We start from the raw sequence: 18937 nt of genomic DNA on the forward strand, positions 1-18937 counted from the left end.
CCAGATTAATAGGATTGATGTGCATGGTAAGTGTCACATTGCCTGGAAATTTTTAAGTACTCAGTAAGACTAATAATTAACCATAATGATTACACATAAAAGAAATGGTGGCAACCAATTAGAATAAATTCTTGTGGACTTAAATTCCATCTCTCAAATTCCTGGAGACCCTTAATTAAAGGGATAATATTAACAACTCTAAAAGCCTTCTTGGGTAGGGTTCCCATGTGATAAGAGAAAGGCAACAACAACAACATTGATAAAACAGAAGCACACCTCCCAAAAGAATAATCAACTGCATATAGGCTTCAGGAAGCACAGATTTTACATCTGTTGCTGCTCAATAGATTCAGTGCTTTGAGTTATGCCTAATAGTATCCAACAGATCTTCCCTGTAGCTCAAATGGTAAAGAATCTGCTTGCAATGCAGGAGACCCAGGTTCTATCCCTGGGTTGGGAAGATCCCTTGGAGAAGGAAATGGTGATCCACTCCAGTATTCTTGCCTGGGAAATCCCATAGACAGAGGAGCCTGGTGGACTACAGTCCATGGGGTTGCAAAGAATCAGACACAACTGAGCGATTAACACTACTACACCAATAGTATACAACAGTGGTATATCTCAGTAATTTAGTCCACTTAGAGAATTTAGTATCTAAAAACTAAATATATGCATTCAAGTTAGGTAGGTTCTTAAAGATTTACAAACTTCATAGATAGTTGTAGTTATTAAGCTTATATAAAATCTTTACATGTAACCTTTAATAAAATCTTTAAATAATAAAGGCATATGTGACTTTTTAGAAATTAAGAAGAAAAAATATACATGCATATCTCCTTCCTCACCCCATGCTATTTCAATATGGCTAGTCACATGCTTAAAAAAATCATCTCAATAAAGCAAGCATGTAAACTTAGAACAACAGTTTATTACAAAGCAATGATTCGAGAGTAACTGACTGAACTTTGTCATGGACAGAAGTGCTGAAGCTTAGCAGATGATGGAGGGGAGTTAGCTACTCCTACCAAAGTCTGCAGAAAGGAATCTTTAAAATACAAATATGTTTGTGATATATAGCAAATAAGACACACAGATATGCTGTGGCTAATACTCTTACAAGGTTAGTGGGCTGTGGCTTTATATTCTGTGATTGCTTATCTCAGTTGATCAAATTGCTTATCTCAGCTTATCTCAGTTGATCAAAGTTGATCAAATATGACCATATGTCATTGGTCATAAAAGATGACTGATAACGCATCAAAATAAAGGTCATCGATCACAGGTGATCTGCAGACTGGCAAGACCGTAAAGACACAACATACTTCTCTGTGATATTGAGTTTCTCAGAAACGAAAGAGGAAGGTGTTACTTTTATTTTTGTTGGATTTATATGAACACAACTCTATTTAAGGACACTGCATTCCTGTTGCTGCTGACAACAGAAGTATGGAGAGTAAGGAAAACCTGATTACATTGTCTCAGAAGCCTTCTGATTGAAGGAAGTCAATCTACCAGCATGGGCAATAAGAACATAATGGCAGAAAAAGCACAGAGTCTTTCTCCCCCCCGTTGCTCCACCTAATGTGGGACACCTGCCCGTTACCTCCTTTTCCTCTTTTTCAACCCTTTTTCCCTCTCCAAATATTATGGGCGACATAAATGTACAGAGTGTGTAGATAACAGCAGAGTGAATCAAGAGAAACTACCATTTCTGAAATTTTTAACAGAGGAGAATAGAAAGTCTGAGGAAGTTCTGACATACTAATCAGTTCACTGGTGAAAAATTCTGAGAATCTCAGTTTACACCACGGTAATGTTATATGAACCTGATGGTTTTGATTTCATCGGGGGCAATTACCTTCGCTTTGTTCAGTGACCACCAACGGGATCCTCAGTTTTACTTACCATCTTGGAAAATGCATGTCGTTGTTCACAAAGAGAACAGGAGGGCAGTGGCAGTGAGGAAATATACCTCTTCTGGAAAACAAAAATTTAAAAATGAATAAAAATGAAATTTAAAAGAAAGGATGATAAATGAATGAATTTTGTAGGCTTTAGAGATGAAACGAATACAACTTTATTTATGCAAATAAAGCAAGAATGTTAATCACCCAGTATCTGGGAGAACACTAAGCAGTGGTAATTTGAGATGATTTTAGAAATTCACCCCTTAAATTACTGGATCTTTCTTACTGTTCTTCATTTCTGAGAAAAGAGGCTAAAGGGGTGTGCCTAAAAGAATAGCAAAACTAACAATGCATTTGAAATAATAAAAAAGGAAAAGAGTAGGCATAATTTTTCATTTTTACTTATTAAAAAGTGACAAGGCCCCTGTTCTAGTTAGGTAGACAGGGTTAAACTTACCAGATGACTGCCTCTTTTGCTTTATTTGAGGTTTTAGCATCAGGCCTTAAGTTCAACAAATACAGTTCATTTGAATTCCTCACAAATTTTGTTAAAAAGACTGCTCTCGTAGAGCAGTTTTAGGTTTACAACTAAATGAAGAGGAAGGTACAAAGATTTTATATAACCTCCCCCCCGCCACCCCCACCGCTCCTACACATGCATATCCTATCTTATCATTAATATGCCTTCTCCAAACAGTACATTTGCTACCAAGGATGAAGCTATATCGAACCATCATAATACCCAAAGTCCATAGTTTACCTTAGGGTTCATTCTTGGTGTTGTATATTCTATGTATTTGGACAAATGTATAATGACAAATACCCATCATTACTGTATCATGCAGAGTATTTTCACTGCTCTAAAATCTGTGCTCTACCTACTCATCTCTCAACCCTTCGCCCCTCAGCCTGCCAACCACTGATCTCTTTACTGTCTCCATAGCTTTGACTCTTCCAAAATGTCGTATAGTTGGAATCATACAGTATGTAGCCCTTTCAGATTGGTTTCTTTCATTTGGTAATATGCATTTAAGGTTCCTCCCTGTTTTTTTGGTGATGGTTTCATAGTTAATTTCTTTTTAGCACTGTATAATATCCCATTGTTCACAGTTTATGTGGTACATGAGATACATCTTAGGTGCTTCCAAGTTTTGGCAATTATGACTAATGCTGCTATAAATATTTTTGTGCAAGGTATGTTTTAAACTCCTTTGGGTAAATACAAAGGAGCACAATTGTTGGGCCATATGGTAAAGTATGTTTAATTTTATAAGAAACTGCCAAAACTGTCTTCCAAAGTGGCTATACCATTTTGCATTTTCACCAGCAATGTACAGGAGTTCCTACTGTTCCACACCCTCATCAGCATTTGGTGTTGTCAGTGTTTTGAATTTTGGCATTTTAGTAAGTTTTTAGTGGTATCTCGTTGTTATTTTAATTTGCATCTCCTTGATGAATATGATATGAACCAGCTTTTCACATACTTACTTGCCATGTGTATATTTTGCCTGGTGAGGTGTCTGTTAAGGCCTTTGGCCCATTTTTTAAAATTAGGTTGTTTGCTTTCTTCTTATTGAGTTTTAAGAGTTCTTTGTATATGTTGGATAATAATTAATTATCAGATGGACCCTTCATAAATATTTCCTCCCAGTCTATGCCTTATCTTCTCATTCTCTTGACACTGCCTTTCAAGTTTTAATGAAGCCCAGCTTATCAGTTTTTCTTTCATAGATTATGCCTTTGGTGTTGAAGCTAAGAAATCACCTTCATATCCAACATCATCTATTGATAGATTTTTCTGTGTTATCTTTAAGAAGTTTTATAGTTTCGTGTTTTATATTTAGGTATGCAATCAATTTTAAGTTAATATTTGTGAAGGGTGTAAGGGCTGTGTCTAGATTCACCTTTTTCCACGTGGATGTCCAGTTATTCCAGCATCGTTTCTTGAGACTGTCTGGGCTGTGATGTATTGCCTTTACTCCTCTGTCAAATAACAGTTGACTATTTTTATGTGGGTCTATTTCTAGGCCCTCTATTGTCTTGTACCGAGCTATTTTTCTATTGTTTTGTTAATACCACATTGTCTTTATCTCTGTAGCATTACAGTAAGTCTTGAAGTCAGATAGTATCAAGTTTTCAATATTGTTTTTCTCCTCCAATATTGTGCTTTCTACTCTGGGTTATACATGCTTAGAACTGGGGAGTAAAAAGTCTATCCTCGATTTGATTTATAAATTGTGTCATGGCATAAAATAATATCCTGGGTATTTAGAGATGTAGCTTATCAAGATGCCTCCCTCTTACGAAAATTTTGAATCACTGTATTTTAGACTCTGGGATAGAACAGTTAAAATATCAAAAGGGTAATTTGGTGGCAATGGATAGAAAAGCATAAATGGAAAACATGTATGTAAGGGCTCTTTAGATAAGAAAAATCATATGCCTTATCTCCTCAAAGACAAATTACACAGAGTACGTTGACAGATATATAAATATTAAGATTACAATATACGCTCTAAGTGGAAAAAAAGTAATAATATTTTAAAAATATATCATACCTATGCCAACCATTGTGTCTTACATTATTTATAGTCATTGATGAAATTACTCAGTGAGTTAGGCAGTATTCTTCTCCTTTACACCTGAGTCTCAGAGATGTGAAGTGATTTGCCCAAGGCCATGCAGAAGGGGGATTCAGTTAGACTTGTCTGGCTCCAAAGCCCACCTTCTTTCTACTACGTCATGTATCATAGTTTTTGTGTTTTACCAAATGAAGAATTCTCACTGAAGTTTTCTGTTTTTTAATAGCTCACTATATATGTCCAGCCAGAGCAGAAGCACACAGCTGAATATGCTGCAAACATAACTAAAAGTGTGTTTGACTATTTTGAGGACTACTTTGCTATGAGTTATTCTCTTCCTAAATTAGGTGAGAACCATTTTTTTTATTTTCTTATTTTTAATATTGCCTTTGTTTTCATCTAAGTTAACTCACTTCCTCCACTTTTAGCATGAGTTATCCCGAGTTAATGGTTATCCGTTAGTCTTTTTATCATATGCCTACACTATTTGTCTAATACTTACTGGATGCTGAAAGATTCATTCCGGATTCCTCCAAGAGTAATGTCTATTCTCTGTTCTTACCTGATAAATGAACAGTATTTTATTTCCAAATAAACATTAAACTACAGACATTGATAATGATAGAGCCAGAAAGAGCAACCTAGATTTGTTGATTTCAAAATTAGTACCCATCCCAATAGCTTACTCTGCCTCCCTACCGTCAGTGAGTTAATAAATAATAGGGATATATAATGCTGTCAGAGTCTTATGTACTTCCAGTCTTTCCATTTGTTGTACAAGACTAATTCTAGATTCTCCAGCAGTTAAAATGAGCTGGTGCTCCTACTGTAAATATTTTTTCTAATATGAAGGATGGGGGAACATGTTTTCTTTTGAAAATATAAACAGTGCTATAATCAAAATGGTGTGGATGATACATCTATCAGTAACAGAAACACTTTATTAGTAAGTTCAAGTGGTATTAGCAAAGACTATAAATGTAACACCCATACAGATGACTGTAAGGATGAAATGAAGGCAACAAAAAAACCCCCAACCAACCAACAACTGACTTCTCTTTTTCTATTTTTGCCCTCACTTTAATAAATTACCAATGCAAAGCAACTGGAATGCCAAATTCTCTACATGGGAATGGCTGTGGCTCTGAAAAACTTTGTGGAACTCCTCCCCCTCTTTGTTTTGAATGCTTCACAACTATCAGAGAAGGAGACAGGAAGAGAAATACTTCACAAAAATCAGCATAATATCTAATAAAATATTAAGCACATTAATTTAAAAGCACGTTAATTTTTCTGTTTATTTCTCTTGTACCACCCATGATAACCTGGAAAGTGGAATTCTCACCAATTTGTCCCTTACAGCATATCCTCCAAAACAGAAGCTTGGTATTATCTAAATGAAAGTCATGGGAAAAAAGCAAACAAAAATAAAATACAGAAAGAAACAAAAGACATAAAATTATAGAGGACTTGAAAAGAGCATTGCCAATCATATTCTTGAAAAATAAAAGACATTGATTTCTGGAGTCAACAGGAAAAGTTCCATGGAAATTTTGAGCACATTAAAGACTAAAAAGTTTATACAAATAGATGATTGTTTTTCACTCTGAGAAATTATTTTTAGCCTGTTAAAAAACATTCATCTAAAGAACTTAATTTGGTAAGAAATGTTATGAACAAAATGGAAAGAATGTATTTCTCACTGGACTCTTTTTCCATAGATAAAATTGCTATTCCAGATTTTGGCACTGGGGCTATGGAGAACTGGGGACTCATCACTTACAGAGAAACAAACCTGCTTTATGACCCTAATGAATCTGCCTCATCAAACCAACAGAGGGTGGCTGCTGTGATAGCCCATGAACTTGTGCATCAGGTATAGAATCTTAGCATCAACTAGGGAGAAATAAAGCAGGAAAGAAATGCTGAGTATGATGTCTGCTACTTCTGTGTCATTACAAAACTTACATGAACAAATTATTATATTGAAAATTTCTAGGCCTCTGTACCATAGGCATAAGAATTTAACTATCTCTTTATTGCTTATAATTTCAGTGGTTTGGAAATATTGTGACCATGGAATGGTGGGAAGACTTGTGGCTAAATGAAGGATTTGCTTCCTTCTTTGAGTATCTGGGAGTAGATCATGCAGAAAAAGACTGGCAAATGGTGAGCTTGAAACACATAAGTTTCAAATCTCTATTATCTTCATGCCAAGCAGAATGGAGACTTTGGACTATGACAATGGCCCTGAGTTAGGGACCATGTGCAGTACTGAACTGGGAATTGTACTGGGAGGATGGGGTGGAGCCAGCTGGCTCCAGTGTCTACACCATGCTCAGAGCCTACGTCCAAGCGCTAGAGAGCAACTGAACACCACAAGCCTAGGATGTCGTTGGTAGAGTCATTCAAGAACATATGCCAAGGCAGGAAAAAAGATCTAGCTTAAACAGTGTGAACTCTGTGTTCAAGAAAGTATCTGTAGTTCTAACCCTTTGAAAAATGTCTAAGCCTAATTTTATAAATAACTTCCCTTACACAGTTTGCTGAAATGATGTGGCAAAGAGATAAGCACATACACTTAGTAATTAGACTCAGGTTTAAATCCTGGATGCATCATTTTAAGGTGTGTTGCAGGGAATGTGACCTTGAGCAAGTTACATATGCTGAGTCTGTTCTCTCTTCCATTAAAGAAGAACATTGTTCTCTATCTTGTCAACTTAAAAGCACCCCAAAAAATGTACAGGTAACCACTATTATTATACCGTGTGTCCCCGAGGGGCCTGGAACAGAGGCTTCTGTGAACTCTACAGATACTGTTTTCCTGAAAAGCTGTATCTGTTTTCAAGTATATTTAGATGGTGTAAGTATCTCCAGGGGATCTTCCCGACCCAGGAATCAAACCCGGGTCTCCCACATTGCAGGCAGACGCTTTACCGTCTGAGCCACCAGGGAAGTGTATGCTTATCAGTTCGTATATATAAAAGTGTAAGCATGTAAATATGTGAAAGCATTGCAGAAGGTTGTCTACTGTAACAACCCAGTAGAGGGTTGACTACTGCCCTCTACTGGACAGAATGAGAAGACCGTTATATGCTGGAAGCCCTTTTAAGTCTGCACAACCTGGTTTAAAAAGTAAAAAAGTTAATTTGCAGCAATTGCTTCCTTAAAATTTAATCTACATCAGGATTTTTCATCTGGAACTATTGGGCCAGATAATTCTTTGTTGTGGGGGTGTTCTGTGCATTGTAGGCTATTTAGCAGCATCTCTGGCCTGTATCTACTAGATTCGGGTAACTCTCCATCCCAGTTGTAAAACCCCAAATTTCCCCACATATTTTCATATGTCACCCGGGGGACAAAATCCCCCTAGCTGAAGACCATTCATTTATGTTGAAAAATGCTGATTTCATAATTTATTGAAATTAAACTATACAAATGAAAAGTTATTTTGTCCTTTACTTTTTATAAAGTAACTCTTTGTATATCAAGATATAAGAAATTACAACATTTTAATATTGCTATATTATGCATAATATAATATGTAATATTTAACACTTAATTTTTAATGTTTCAGAAACACCAATTAAATATTAGAAGAATTTAGTATTCAGTTCTTAAATGAAATATAATCATATGATCCAACTCATTCATTCTTCATCCATTCATTTATTCTTCATTCAATGAACACTATAGAGGACCCAAAATTAAATAAAACACACACACTTCCTGCCCTTATAAAAGCTCCCAATTTAGGGTCTGGTGGTGGAGGGGATAGATGAACAAAGATGCATTGTAAGCGAGCTTGCTAAGTACCACAGTAGTGGAGCCTCATTTCACAGGTGAAAACTCTGATGCCCAGGAAAGTAATATAAGTTTGCAATATTACATAGACAATTGGTAACACAACCAAGACTAGGGTCAAATTTTACTGACATTAAGAATAAGATTCTTTTTTCTTACCAAAACATTTTAGGGGCACAAAAATTAAAATCTAAATCAAATTATCTTGATTGACAGTCATCATTTGACAATAGTATCCTGCCTATTATATATGGAATTCACAAAGTTGGAAAATGTAAACTAATATAGCATGCTCCCTTTTGGAAATATTTTTTGATTAAGTAAGACCAACAAGGCTTTTGATTTTTTATTAGTAGTTCTTTGTTAGAGCTAGATTTCAGATTCTAACTAATTAAGAATCAAAATGATAATAGCAGCTAATGTGTTAAGATTTCACTCTGTGCCAGGTACTATGTCAAATGCTTGCATGCATTGTCTCATTAAATCCTCTGCACATTTCTGAAAAGTAGCTGCCATCATTACTCCTATTTAATGAATGAGGGATATTACTTAAACTTACATGTTGAGTAAATGAGCTTTGAATCCACAAAGTTTGACTATAGGGCTAGACCTCTCGACCACTCTATTTTGTTGTGAAAACCTAGAGTTGGAATGAGAAGGTAACTATTAGAACTAATGCAAAAGTTAGTATTTTCTTCAATAATGAATCATCCAAATTCCAATGATTAGTTGGCAGAAAAGACCCCTAAAACATCCATTTCTGGCAAATCAACATTCTTCCTTACTTCTCAGACAAATTTGTGAGGTGATACCATCATTCCTATTGCACAGATATGGAAACAGCCTGAAAAGTTTGGCACATGTCTGAAAGTCATACAGAAACAGCAGAAACAGAATTTATAAATGCTTGTTTCTTCTTGGCCAGCCATACAGGGGCAACGTCAAAGGAATTCTATGTAGGGGAAGGGAATGGAATCAGTGTAGAAAAACCAATGCAAAATATGGTTAATTGAACACCTAATGTTTGCTTTAAATAACATGAGTCAATCTGTATTATATAAATATTTTGATATGTAAACCAGTATAAAGTGCTGTATTTTTTTGGTTCATTGTTATTTCAGCGTGATCAGATGATACTTGATGATGTATTACCTGTGCAAGAGGATGATTCTTTGATATCTTCACACCCAGTTGTAGTCACTGTGACAACTCCTGATGAAATCACATCTGTTTTTGATGGAATTTCCTATAGTAAGGTGGGGAAAATATGACACTGTTTTGATTGCCTTCCTGTTTAGTGGCTTTTCCCTTAGCAAATGCCTAAAAATAGTAAGAATGGTTAGATTATGTTAATGGGTTTGGGGAAATAGTGTAGAACTTATTCCAGTGCTGAATATTCCACAGTTTGCAATTTTCAGCGGAAATGATCAATGCTGGTCATTGTCATAGAATTCTGAATCAAATTTTTTTTAAGTTTCTCTTTTCACTTTTGCTTAAAATGGCTCTCATTCTGATAACTGAACATTTATACTTTAAATGTCCAATTTAAAATTATTTGATTTGATTATTTGAATGACAGTAAGTCTTTTTCTGCCATGTAGTCAATGAGAAATGCCATATACATAGACACCTTTTCTAGTAGGATGCTTCCAGTAAGTACGTAAATCCAAGTCCATTTAAGGAATTACTTTCATCCAGTTTCATATAAGATTTAAAGATGAATGACTTTTGTTTGCATGTCATAGATGGAGCATTTTTATCTATTAAAATTCTATGAAAGTTGTTGAAAATCCATAGTGACCCAAAGTTTCATGCTACCCTTTTTCTCTTGCAACTTTTTCTCCTGTAGCTTCTCCTCTAAACATATCCCACACCTGTATGCAACATATTTTAGTCAGTTTTCTACGTCAGCTTCTTATGGTTTACCGACTATACTAAGTTGTCCAAAAACCACTGTAAACTAATACATTTTATTGTCCTAGGTGATACCCAAAGTTTTATTTAAGACAAACTATCATAATTATTAAAATGAATAATAGATAAAATTGGCTTGAGTGAAAAATACTATATATTAGTATTTGAAGCTTACGGCATCGTATTTTTTGGCTTTCCCTCTCATATATTCTCATGGCATTTTCAGGCTTCCTTTATTTGTTTTTCTTTTACATTGTCAATGATTCTTTTTATCTTTCAGTTAAAATGAAAACTTTGAATCTACTTATAGTACATTCTAATAATTCATGGAGAGACATTTATATTTATTAAATGACCTTCTTCCTACGTCCCAGATATTCCATGGGTTTAAGGTATTAGGTCAGAAATAAATACATGTTTCTAAGCCTTTAGCCTTCCATTAGGTACAAAAATAACTTCTATTTTAATAAATTACAGTAAAAATTGCGAATTTAAATGAGGAAGCAATGTTTTTCTGGTCAGCTACTTGAAAACTGATTTTTAAATCTATTTTGGCTATTGTCGTTGTTGTTTAGTCACTAAGTCGTGTCCTACTCTTTACAACCCCATGGACTGTAGCCTGCCAGGCTCCTCTGTCCACGGGATTTCCCAGGCAAGAATATTGATGTGGGATGTCATTTCCTTCTCCAGGGGATCTTCCCAACACAGGGAACGAACCCAGGTCTCCTGCAGTGGCAGGTGGATTCTTTACTACTAAGCCACAAGGAAGCCCTTTAAATCTACCAATTAAGTGTTTTAGAGTTAATCTTATAACATATGAAAAGCAAGCAGAGAGCAGAGGTCATCAGATGCTTCAGACTAAATAAAACCAAGTGAGAGAAACCATTTTGGAAGAGAAGGATTTTATGCCTAAATTATATGTCTTTGTGTGTGGATAGTGCTCAGTTGTGTCCAACTCTTTGCGATTCCACAGACTCGCCAGGCTCTGCTGTCCATGGAATTTTCCAGCAAGAATACTGGAGTGGGTTGCCATTTCCTTCTCCAGGGAATCTTCCCAACCCAGGGATTAAACTTTCGTCTCTTGTGTCTCCTGCATTGGCAGGCGGATCCTTTATCACTGCACCACCTGGGATTTAGTAAATCATATGTCTAATCTATATTAGAAATTATATGTCTAATCTATATTGAACTGTATGACCTGATTAAACCCTCAACTATTTACTCCCCTCTGTTAAATATAATTTCCCCAAATATTCCAATATACCTAAGAAGTAGCCAGAATTTTATCCTGAAATTGCTTTCCTTGTTCAAAGATGACTTAATACTTTTCCCAAAGTTTCTCTTTCGTTAGGAAAGCCCCATCTACTGGTTCATGTGGTGAAGTGCAATAATTATTTGAACCTCAGGTTTCTGAAAGGATGGCCCTTGTATCCTTTTCTTCTTGCCTTTTAGTTATTTTAGAAGCATAGATATGGGGGTATGCCAGATGGTATTTTCACCCTAGAATCACAGATTGATAACCATTTAGCAGAGTCATCTTGAAGACATTATCCCACAAATATGATCATGAGATACTAGTCCAAATAGACATCATTGATATTTGTTTCTTTTATATATCCTATATTAGTTTTACTTGCCATTCTTTTACATCATAGGGAGCTTCCATTCTGAGAATGCTTGAAAACTGGATAACACCAGAGAAATTTCAAATAGGATGTCAGGTATGATTGTTACTTTTAATACTATTAAAAAACTACACTGGTATGTGGCCAATGAATGTTAAGATATGTGATTAACTAAGGACAATTCCCCTTTTACTTTTACTTTCCTTGTTCAGGAATAGATAATATTGCAAACTCAAAAAAGTGATTTCACATACAGTCTGTTACCTACATTGTGTCTGTAACTGTCACTTAGCAAAAGTTTCACAGACAAGTTAAACAGATTACTTAGTTATTTTTGATATCCTTTACACAGTTAGGGGAAAATGTCCTTTCCCTTCGTAAGGTATTAGTAATAGAAACACTGCTTGTTTCATTTTGTGCTTACTAGTAACAACTGAGGGACTATTATCGAGAGATCTAGGTCATCATGAACTTTTGACTAGAATGACTATATTGTGATTATTCAAAGTGAAGAAGAAAATGTCAATACAGAATATTCAAAAGCACTAATCTAGATAAAATTAGTTACTTTTAGTATACTATAAGCTGCAATCCTCTCACTCAGAAGAAGCAAGAAACTAATTTAGAAAACAGTAACAATAATGATGAAAACCACACCAACTGATCCAGGACTCAGAAGTCTCTTCACTGTAACCTCAGGCAAATCTCTTCTCTTCTCTAGATACCAGTTTCCTTCACCCCCAAAATGTGAGAGTCATATAAAATAGTATTTAAGGTTCCTTTCAGTCCCAAGATTGCATGTTTTTCAGTACAAGACACTGTGAATATACAAAGAAGTTCTTCTAAATTAATTTTAAGAAGATACTACTCACTAAAAATCATCATTAACAGGTAGCTATGATTATAATTATTACTATTTCAAGTATCCAATTATTTTACTAAGAAAGAATGATCTATACAAAACCCTGGAACGAATTTGATAAAGAACATGAGCCCTTCATTTCCTCTCCTTTCCTTTGCCTGCGCTCCAGTGGCAGTGCTAAGCAGTCAACCAACCAAAAGAACAAATATGAAGGCCGAGTTTCAAACTGTTTTCAACCCTCTCCCAGGTATCTTGGAGCAGTCCTGCCTGCATTGTTTTATCTCTCCATGGCTAAAAAAAAGGAATTTAGAAGATAACATGACTTAGGTATAGCACCTCTTGAAAGTTAGAGCAACTTAGAGTGAAAATGATATGCGCAAAGTCAACCACTGGTTTATTTTCTTTGAAGATTCAAAGACCACTTAAGAAGGTTCTGTTTCCATCAAAGACATTCATATTTTAAGCAGGACAATTCTAGAGCATAACAGGGAAGTGATTACAGCAACAATTTTGGGAGGTTTCCTGGAGAACCACAAGTAGTGCCCAGTTATGAGATTAGAAGACTAGGAATTTTCTTGAGGGATATCACAGTATCCCTGAAAACTCATGCAGAGAGGTTTGGGGATCAGAACTGACAAAATGGGGAACCTTCTAGTTAAAAATATTTTGTATTTGTATTGTAAAAATATTTGAAAAAATGAAGGCTTACACTTTAAAGTGAGTAATTTCCCCAATTTATCCATTATCATCATCATGATTATTATTATTCCAAAGACTGTATATTCATTTCTTTAGAAGAAAAGTCTGCAAACTACTACTACAGCTTGTGGGCCAAATCCAGTCCACCACCCATTTTTGTAAGGTCTGCAAATGAAAATCATTTATACATTTTTAAATGGCTGGAAAAAATCAAAAGAAGCATATTTCATGACATGTGAACATTGCATGGAATTCAAATATCAGTGCATAAATAATGCTTCACTGGAAGACAGCCATGATTATTCACTTACATATTATCTTGGCTGCTTTTAGGCTATGGAGGCAGAGTTGAGTAGTTGTGACAGAGACTTATATGGCTCACAACACTCAAAATCTTTACAGCTTTTTATGGAAGAAGTTTGCTGAGAGCCCTGGCTTAAAGCCAAGCTTACCAGTTTTTATCTTTGCATATCACTTAAACCACTCATGAGTGATGGGGCCATCTAGTGTCTGAGATGAGAAAATACCACTGGTGTAAATAAAGGTAAGGGATACAGCTGGTAGTGGACAGTTTAACACTAATAAGTAAACATCATAGAATCATGAGTCTTTTTTCCCTAGCAGATCAAAAATGTTATGGTCTGTTGACTGTCTGCTGAACACTCGACTGTCCTTAAGTACCTTGCATTGTATATCCTGAAAAAATTGAACTTTCCCTTTCCTGTTCACAATTCCATTAGACTGAAAAAAAAAAATTGTCTCATTAATAATAAAAAGTATTTCTTATGCTTTACAAATAAATCATTATTTGTACAGTGTTTTTATAGGTTATGAAATGTTTTACATACAGAATATCATTCGATTTTCATTCTAGGTATACTTGCTATATTATACATTAGAGTGAGATTGTTGAAAGGTTCACTCACGTTGTGAAAGTATGGCAAAAGCAAACATTAACTTCTGAAATATTTATCTCTCACATGCAGAATTACTTGAAAAAATACGAATTTCAGAATGCCAAAACTTCAGATTTCTGGGCAGCACTTGAAGAGGTAATGAGAAGTATATCCTCAAAAATTTATTTGATTAACAAATGATTTATCAATCATTTCTTTTTCTGATTATTCTATCCTTTTATTTCCCCTTATTTGTTGATTGATTATTCTCTTTTTTTAAAATCTTAGGCAAGTAATCTCCCAGTGAAAGAAGTCATGGACACCTGGACCAATCAGATGGGTTACCCTGTACTTAATGTGGACAATATGAAGAACATCACGCAGAAACGCTTTCTGTTGGACGCGAGAGCTAATCCTTCTGAGCCACATTCAGCTTTTGGGTAAGACTCTATAATGCACGTCAGGGGAAGCAGAAATTTGATGGAAATACTGGCAATTCATTTAGAACTTGTTCTTCAGTACCTGATTCATAAGCATAGTGTCTTTATGGAAATAAAGACATTTAGAAATAGCTCAGTCATCTCTGGGTTCAAAACGGTGGATTGAGCACGTGCATGCAAGTCTTATTCTTCCCAGAAATCACTGAATAAGGAAATAGAAGTACTAAAAGAAATAAACTCAGAGAAGTAAAGAAAACAGAGAGGAAGAGCTAGATGCATCATAGACTCCTAGATGAAGAAAAGCAGAAGGAGGAATATAGACAGAAAACAAACTGAGACGGTGTAGCCACATGAAAAGAGACTTGAGCAGAGGTAGAAGCTAATTTCCCCTACCCTAGATGGGCCTGGGCTCAGTGTCAGCACTCAGAATGGACGGCAGGAGTGAGAAGTGAGGTTGAAAGTAGGGCAATTAATTTGAAGTCTGCACTCAGGACCATTGCGTTAGCCAGACCCCTCTCCCTCCACTCTCCCTTCACTGACTGCTGTTCTTTCCTCTGCACAGAGCTCTCAAAAGTCTGGCAATGACCCAGCAAATACCCAGAGGGCTTTTTTTTTTTCTGAACAAATTGACTAAAACAGTGGAGGAGAGCTAAGAATTTCCATTTGGTTGGTACACTCAGAGTAAAGCTTTCCTCCTTGTGGCATTGGTGGGATGAATGGGCTGGAGCTGCCAGCTCCACTCATACATACACAGAGCCTCTAGTCAGACTTCCTGTTCAGTGGAGAAGTCTGTCTCAAAAATATACCTCTCTTCTCAACAGTATAGGGTTTACATACAAGACACCAAGAATAATCAATTTAGTCCTTCTTTCTTAAACATGAATGAATGATCAAAGATCACAAGATGCATGAAAAAAATCTAAAAACATAAAAGTTAAAATCTCACATGAACAAACAATAAACCCATCTCAATAAGAGACATAATTGAAATAAAAAATAAATTTATGAAATATATTGAAATCAAAGCTCTTATATCATAACTAAGAGCAGATTGTTTTTGAAAGGACAAATTAAACTATAAAAGAGCTATGAAAGATTAAAATTTCAGTTGTCAAAGGAATTAACAGACCAATTAGAAATAAATTTGGAGAATTCTCTAAAAGTACAGGACAAGCATACACAGAACCGGCAAATGTGAAAGAGAAGATAAATATGAAAAAAACCTAGCACCAGCTAATAGAAGTCTCTCAAAAAAGAAAAACAGAGAAACTTAATGGGCATATTATATCAAAGAAATAATAAAAGACACAAGGATTCAGATTAAAAAGCCCCATTGAGTACACAGTACAAAAAGGTAAAAACCAAAACATACTTAGCTACAGCCTCATGAAATTTCAGAGAATAAGGGTACATGAGTTACTGTGACATTAGAAATCTTCACAACTCTGAACACAAGAAGGAAATAAAGCAGACATTTAAAATGTAGATGCAAAAAATATTTTCAACCTCGGATTCTCTACCCAGTCTCTAAACCAAATGTAATAGCATAGTGAAGACATTTTCTGACATGCAGCCCCAGAAAATGCTTTCCACACAGCACTCAGAAAGTTACTAAGGCTACACTCTAGGCGAACTGGAGCAGGGAGAGAAAAAATAAGAATATATATAAAAAAAAGAGGAAGACACAGGATCCAGGAAATAGTGCATCTGTCCTAGGAGATCCATGAAAGGAAATGCAGATCAGTAGCCATCCAGTGGCCTCACAGTACCATAAGAGCAGGAGGACTGGAGCTGAGTTAGGTGATCTGCAGGAAAAAAAGACAGCATGTTTGGGAGGATGGCAAAATTGAGGAGTCGGTGAAGGCCTATCAGTTTGGTCAACTATAAAGAAGAAAAATTAGAAAAAAAAATCAAGGCCATATGTAAAAATTGTGATTCCCCCCCCCCAAAAAATGAAGCAAGTAGAGTGATTTTATGCCACTGATTATAAGGAAAAGGAGTCTCCTGCACTAGCAGGTGGATTCTTTACCACTGAGCTACCAGGGAAGCCCAAAAAGGAGTCTATTCTACCCTTATAAAATAAGGTGTTATACAGAGTGAAGTAAGCCAGAAAGAAAAACAACAATACAGTATACTAATGCATATATATGGAATTTGAAAGATGGTAACGATAACCCTATATGCGAGACAGAATAAGAGACACAGATGCATAGAACAATTTTATGGACTCTGAGGGAGAAGGTGAGGGTGGGACGTTCTGGGAGAATAGCATTGAAACATGTATATTATCATATGTGAAACAGAACACCATTCCATGTTCGATGCATGAGACAAGGGCTCAGGGCCGGGGCAATGGGATGACCCAGAGGGATGGGATGGGGAGGGAGGTGGGTGGGGGGTCCAGGAAGGGGAACACATGTAAACCCATGGCTGATTCATGTCAATGTATGGCAAAAACGATTACAATATTGTAAAGTAATTAGCCCCCAACTAAAGTAAATAAATTTATAAATAAATAAATAAATAAATAAAATAAAATAAGGTGTTAGGGGAAATTTTTATATAAGTGACTCAAGGGCCATGAAATCAAACCATAGAAAAGGAAATATAACTCCAACACACTTCTCCGCCAACAATAGGTATACAGCATAACTCCATTTATGTTATTTATTGTCTTTTAGTTTTTATAATCAACCAATGGATAACATGTTAAAATTTTGTTCTGGTGGCAGGTTAGATCGTACATATAAACAGTTTAAATATTGTAACAAGAAAAAAAAATAGTTTACAGAAGAAAGGAGGTGGAAAAGGAAGAAAAGGTAGAAGACTGTGGGGATACTGATTCAGTGGTGGACTTAAGCTGGTTTTAATCCCAGCTCAGAGATATCATTCCAGTAGCCTGAAATTGGTCGTGATGTGAGTTAATAGAAATCAGCAAACAATACATTCCACCTTCCACTCCACCCTGAGAACCAGTTATTGAGCATTTACCAGAACTGCACAAGAGAACCTTATTCTACAGTTAGGAGAGAGTAGCAGTACTAAAATTTATAAAACAAGAAACAGCAGTATGAGTATATTATCTAAAGGAACAACTGTAACATACAAAGTCTAATAATAATAATAACAACTTTGCTTTATTAAAATTTGACTGTTAAAGGGAGAATGAAAAAGAAAGCAGTGAAAGTGAATTAAATCACCCTCTTTCGTGGGTGAGTTAATAAATACTACCTAAAAAATATAGAGGTATTTACAGTTACAGGATTAGACATCCAAAGAATTAAAACCAGAAGCATCTAAAAGAGGGTGCTTCTGAGAGAGGTGCTGGCCTGTGAATAGGGTGGAGGAGACTGTGACTTTTCAATAGCAGTTTTCCTAGTTTTTGATTGAGGATGTTTTTATTTACAATGCATAAAAGAAATTCTCCTGAACATTTTAACAATTACAAACTCAATCAATCAAATTATTTTGTATATTTCATTTACAAGAAACTTCTAAACAACACAACTTAGTGAAGTGAAAGTGAAAGTCCCTCAGTTATATCCAACTCTCTGCGACCCCATGAAGTATACAGTCCATGGAATTCTCCAAGCCAGAACTCTGGAATGGGTAGCCCTTCCCTTCTCCAGGGGATCTTCCCAACCCAGAGACTGAACCCAGGTCTCCTGCATTGCAGGCAGATTCTTTACCAACTGATCTATCAGAGAAGCCCCCAACACTACTTAGAAGTTATTAAATTCCATTTACAATTTCAAATATAAACACCTAAAGACACAGATTTATAAATCTAATTAAAAAATACTTTTCTATACATTTCTATGGACATAACAAATTAAAATTCATAAATATGGCATATCAAATTTCTTGGACATTTTCAACACATTAAACTTTAAAAACAACAACAAGAAAAAGAATCAAACCTTTAACTTTACAAAATGAGACTTTTCTAGCACATAAAAAGATGCTCAACATTACTAAATATCAGAGAAATGCAAGTCAAAACTACAGTGAGGTATCACCTCACACTGGTCAGAATGAGAAGCATCAAAAAACCTACAAACAATAAATGCTGGAGAGGGTATGGAGAAAAGGGAACGCTCCTACACTGTTGGTGGGAATGTAAATTGGTACAAATACTAAGGAGAACAGTATGAAGTTTCCTTAAACTAAAAATAGAACTACCAGATGATCCAACAATCCTTCTACTG

General features: G+C 35.6%; 1 protein-coding gene across 2 annotated transcripts in view; it reads left to right on the forward strand.

Annotated features, from left to right (window-relative positions):
• Positions 1 to 18937, forward strand: part of ENPEP (glutamyl aminopeptidase) — an 81298-nt gene that overhangs the window by 22142 nt on the left and 40219 nt on the right. For both annotated transcript variants that reach the window (XM_081562129.1, XM_081562200.1), the window contains exons 4-10: positions 4716 to 4836; positions 6211 to 6365; positions 6545 to 6658; positions 9415 to 9549; positions 11863 to 11928; positions 14380 to 14445; positions 14578 to 14729. In XM_081562129.1, the coding sequence (XP_081418255.1) occupies positions 4716 to 4836; positions 6211 to 6365; positions 6545 to 6658; positions 9415 to 9549; positions 11863 to 11928; positions 14380 to 14445; positions 14578 to 14729 (809 nt within the window). The remainder of the gene's footprint in view (positions 1 to 4715; positions 4837 to 6210; positions 6366 to 6544; positions 6659 to 9414; positions 9550 to 11862; positions 11929 to 14379; positions 14446 to 14577; positions 14730 to 18937) is intronic.

The sequence above is a fragment of the Giraffa tippelskirchi genome, chromosome 1 (genome assembly GCF_054371585.1).
Source record: "Giraffa tippelskirchi isolate mGirTip1 chromosome 1, T2T-mGirTip1v1.2.pri, whole genome shotgun sequence".
NCBI classification, from domain to species: domain Eukaryota; kingdom Metazoa; phylum Chordata; class Mammalia; order Artiodactyla; family Giraffidae; genus Giraffa; species Giraffa tippelskirchi.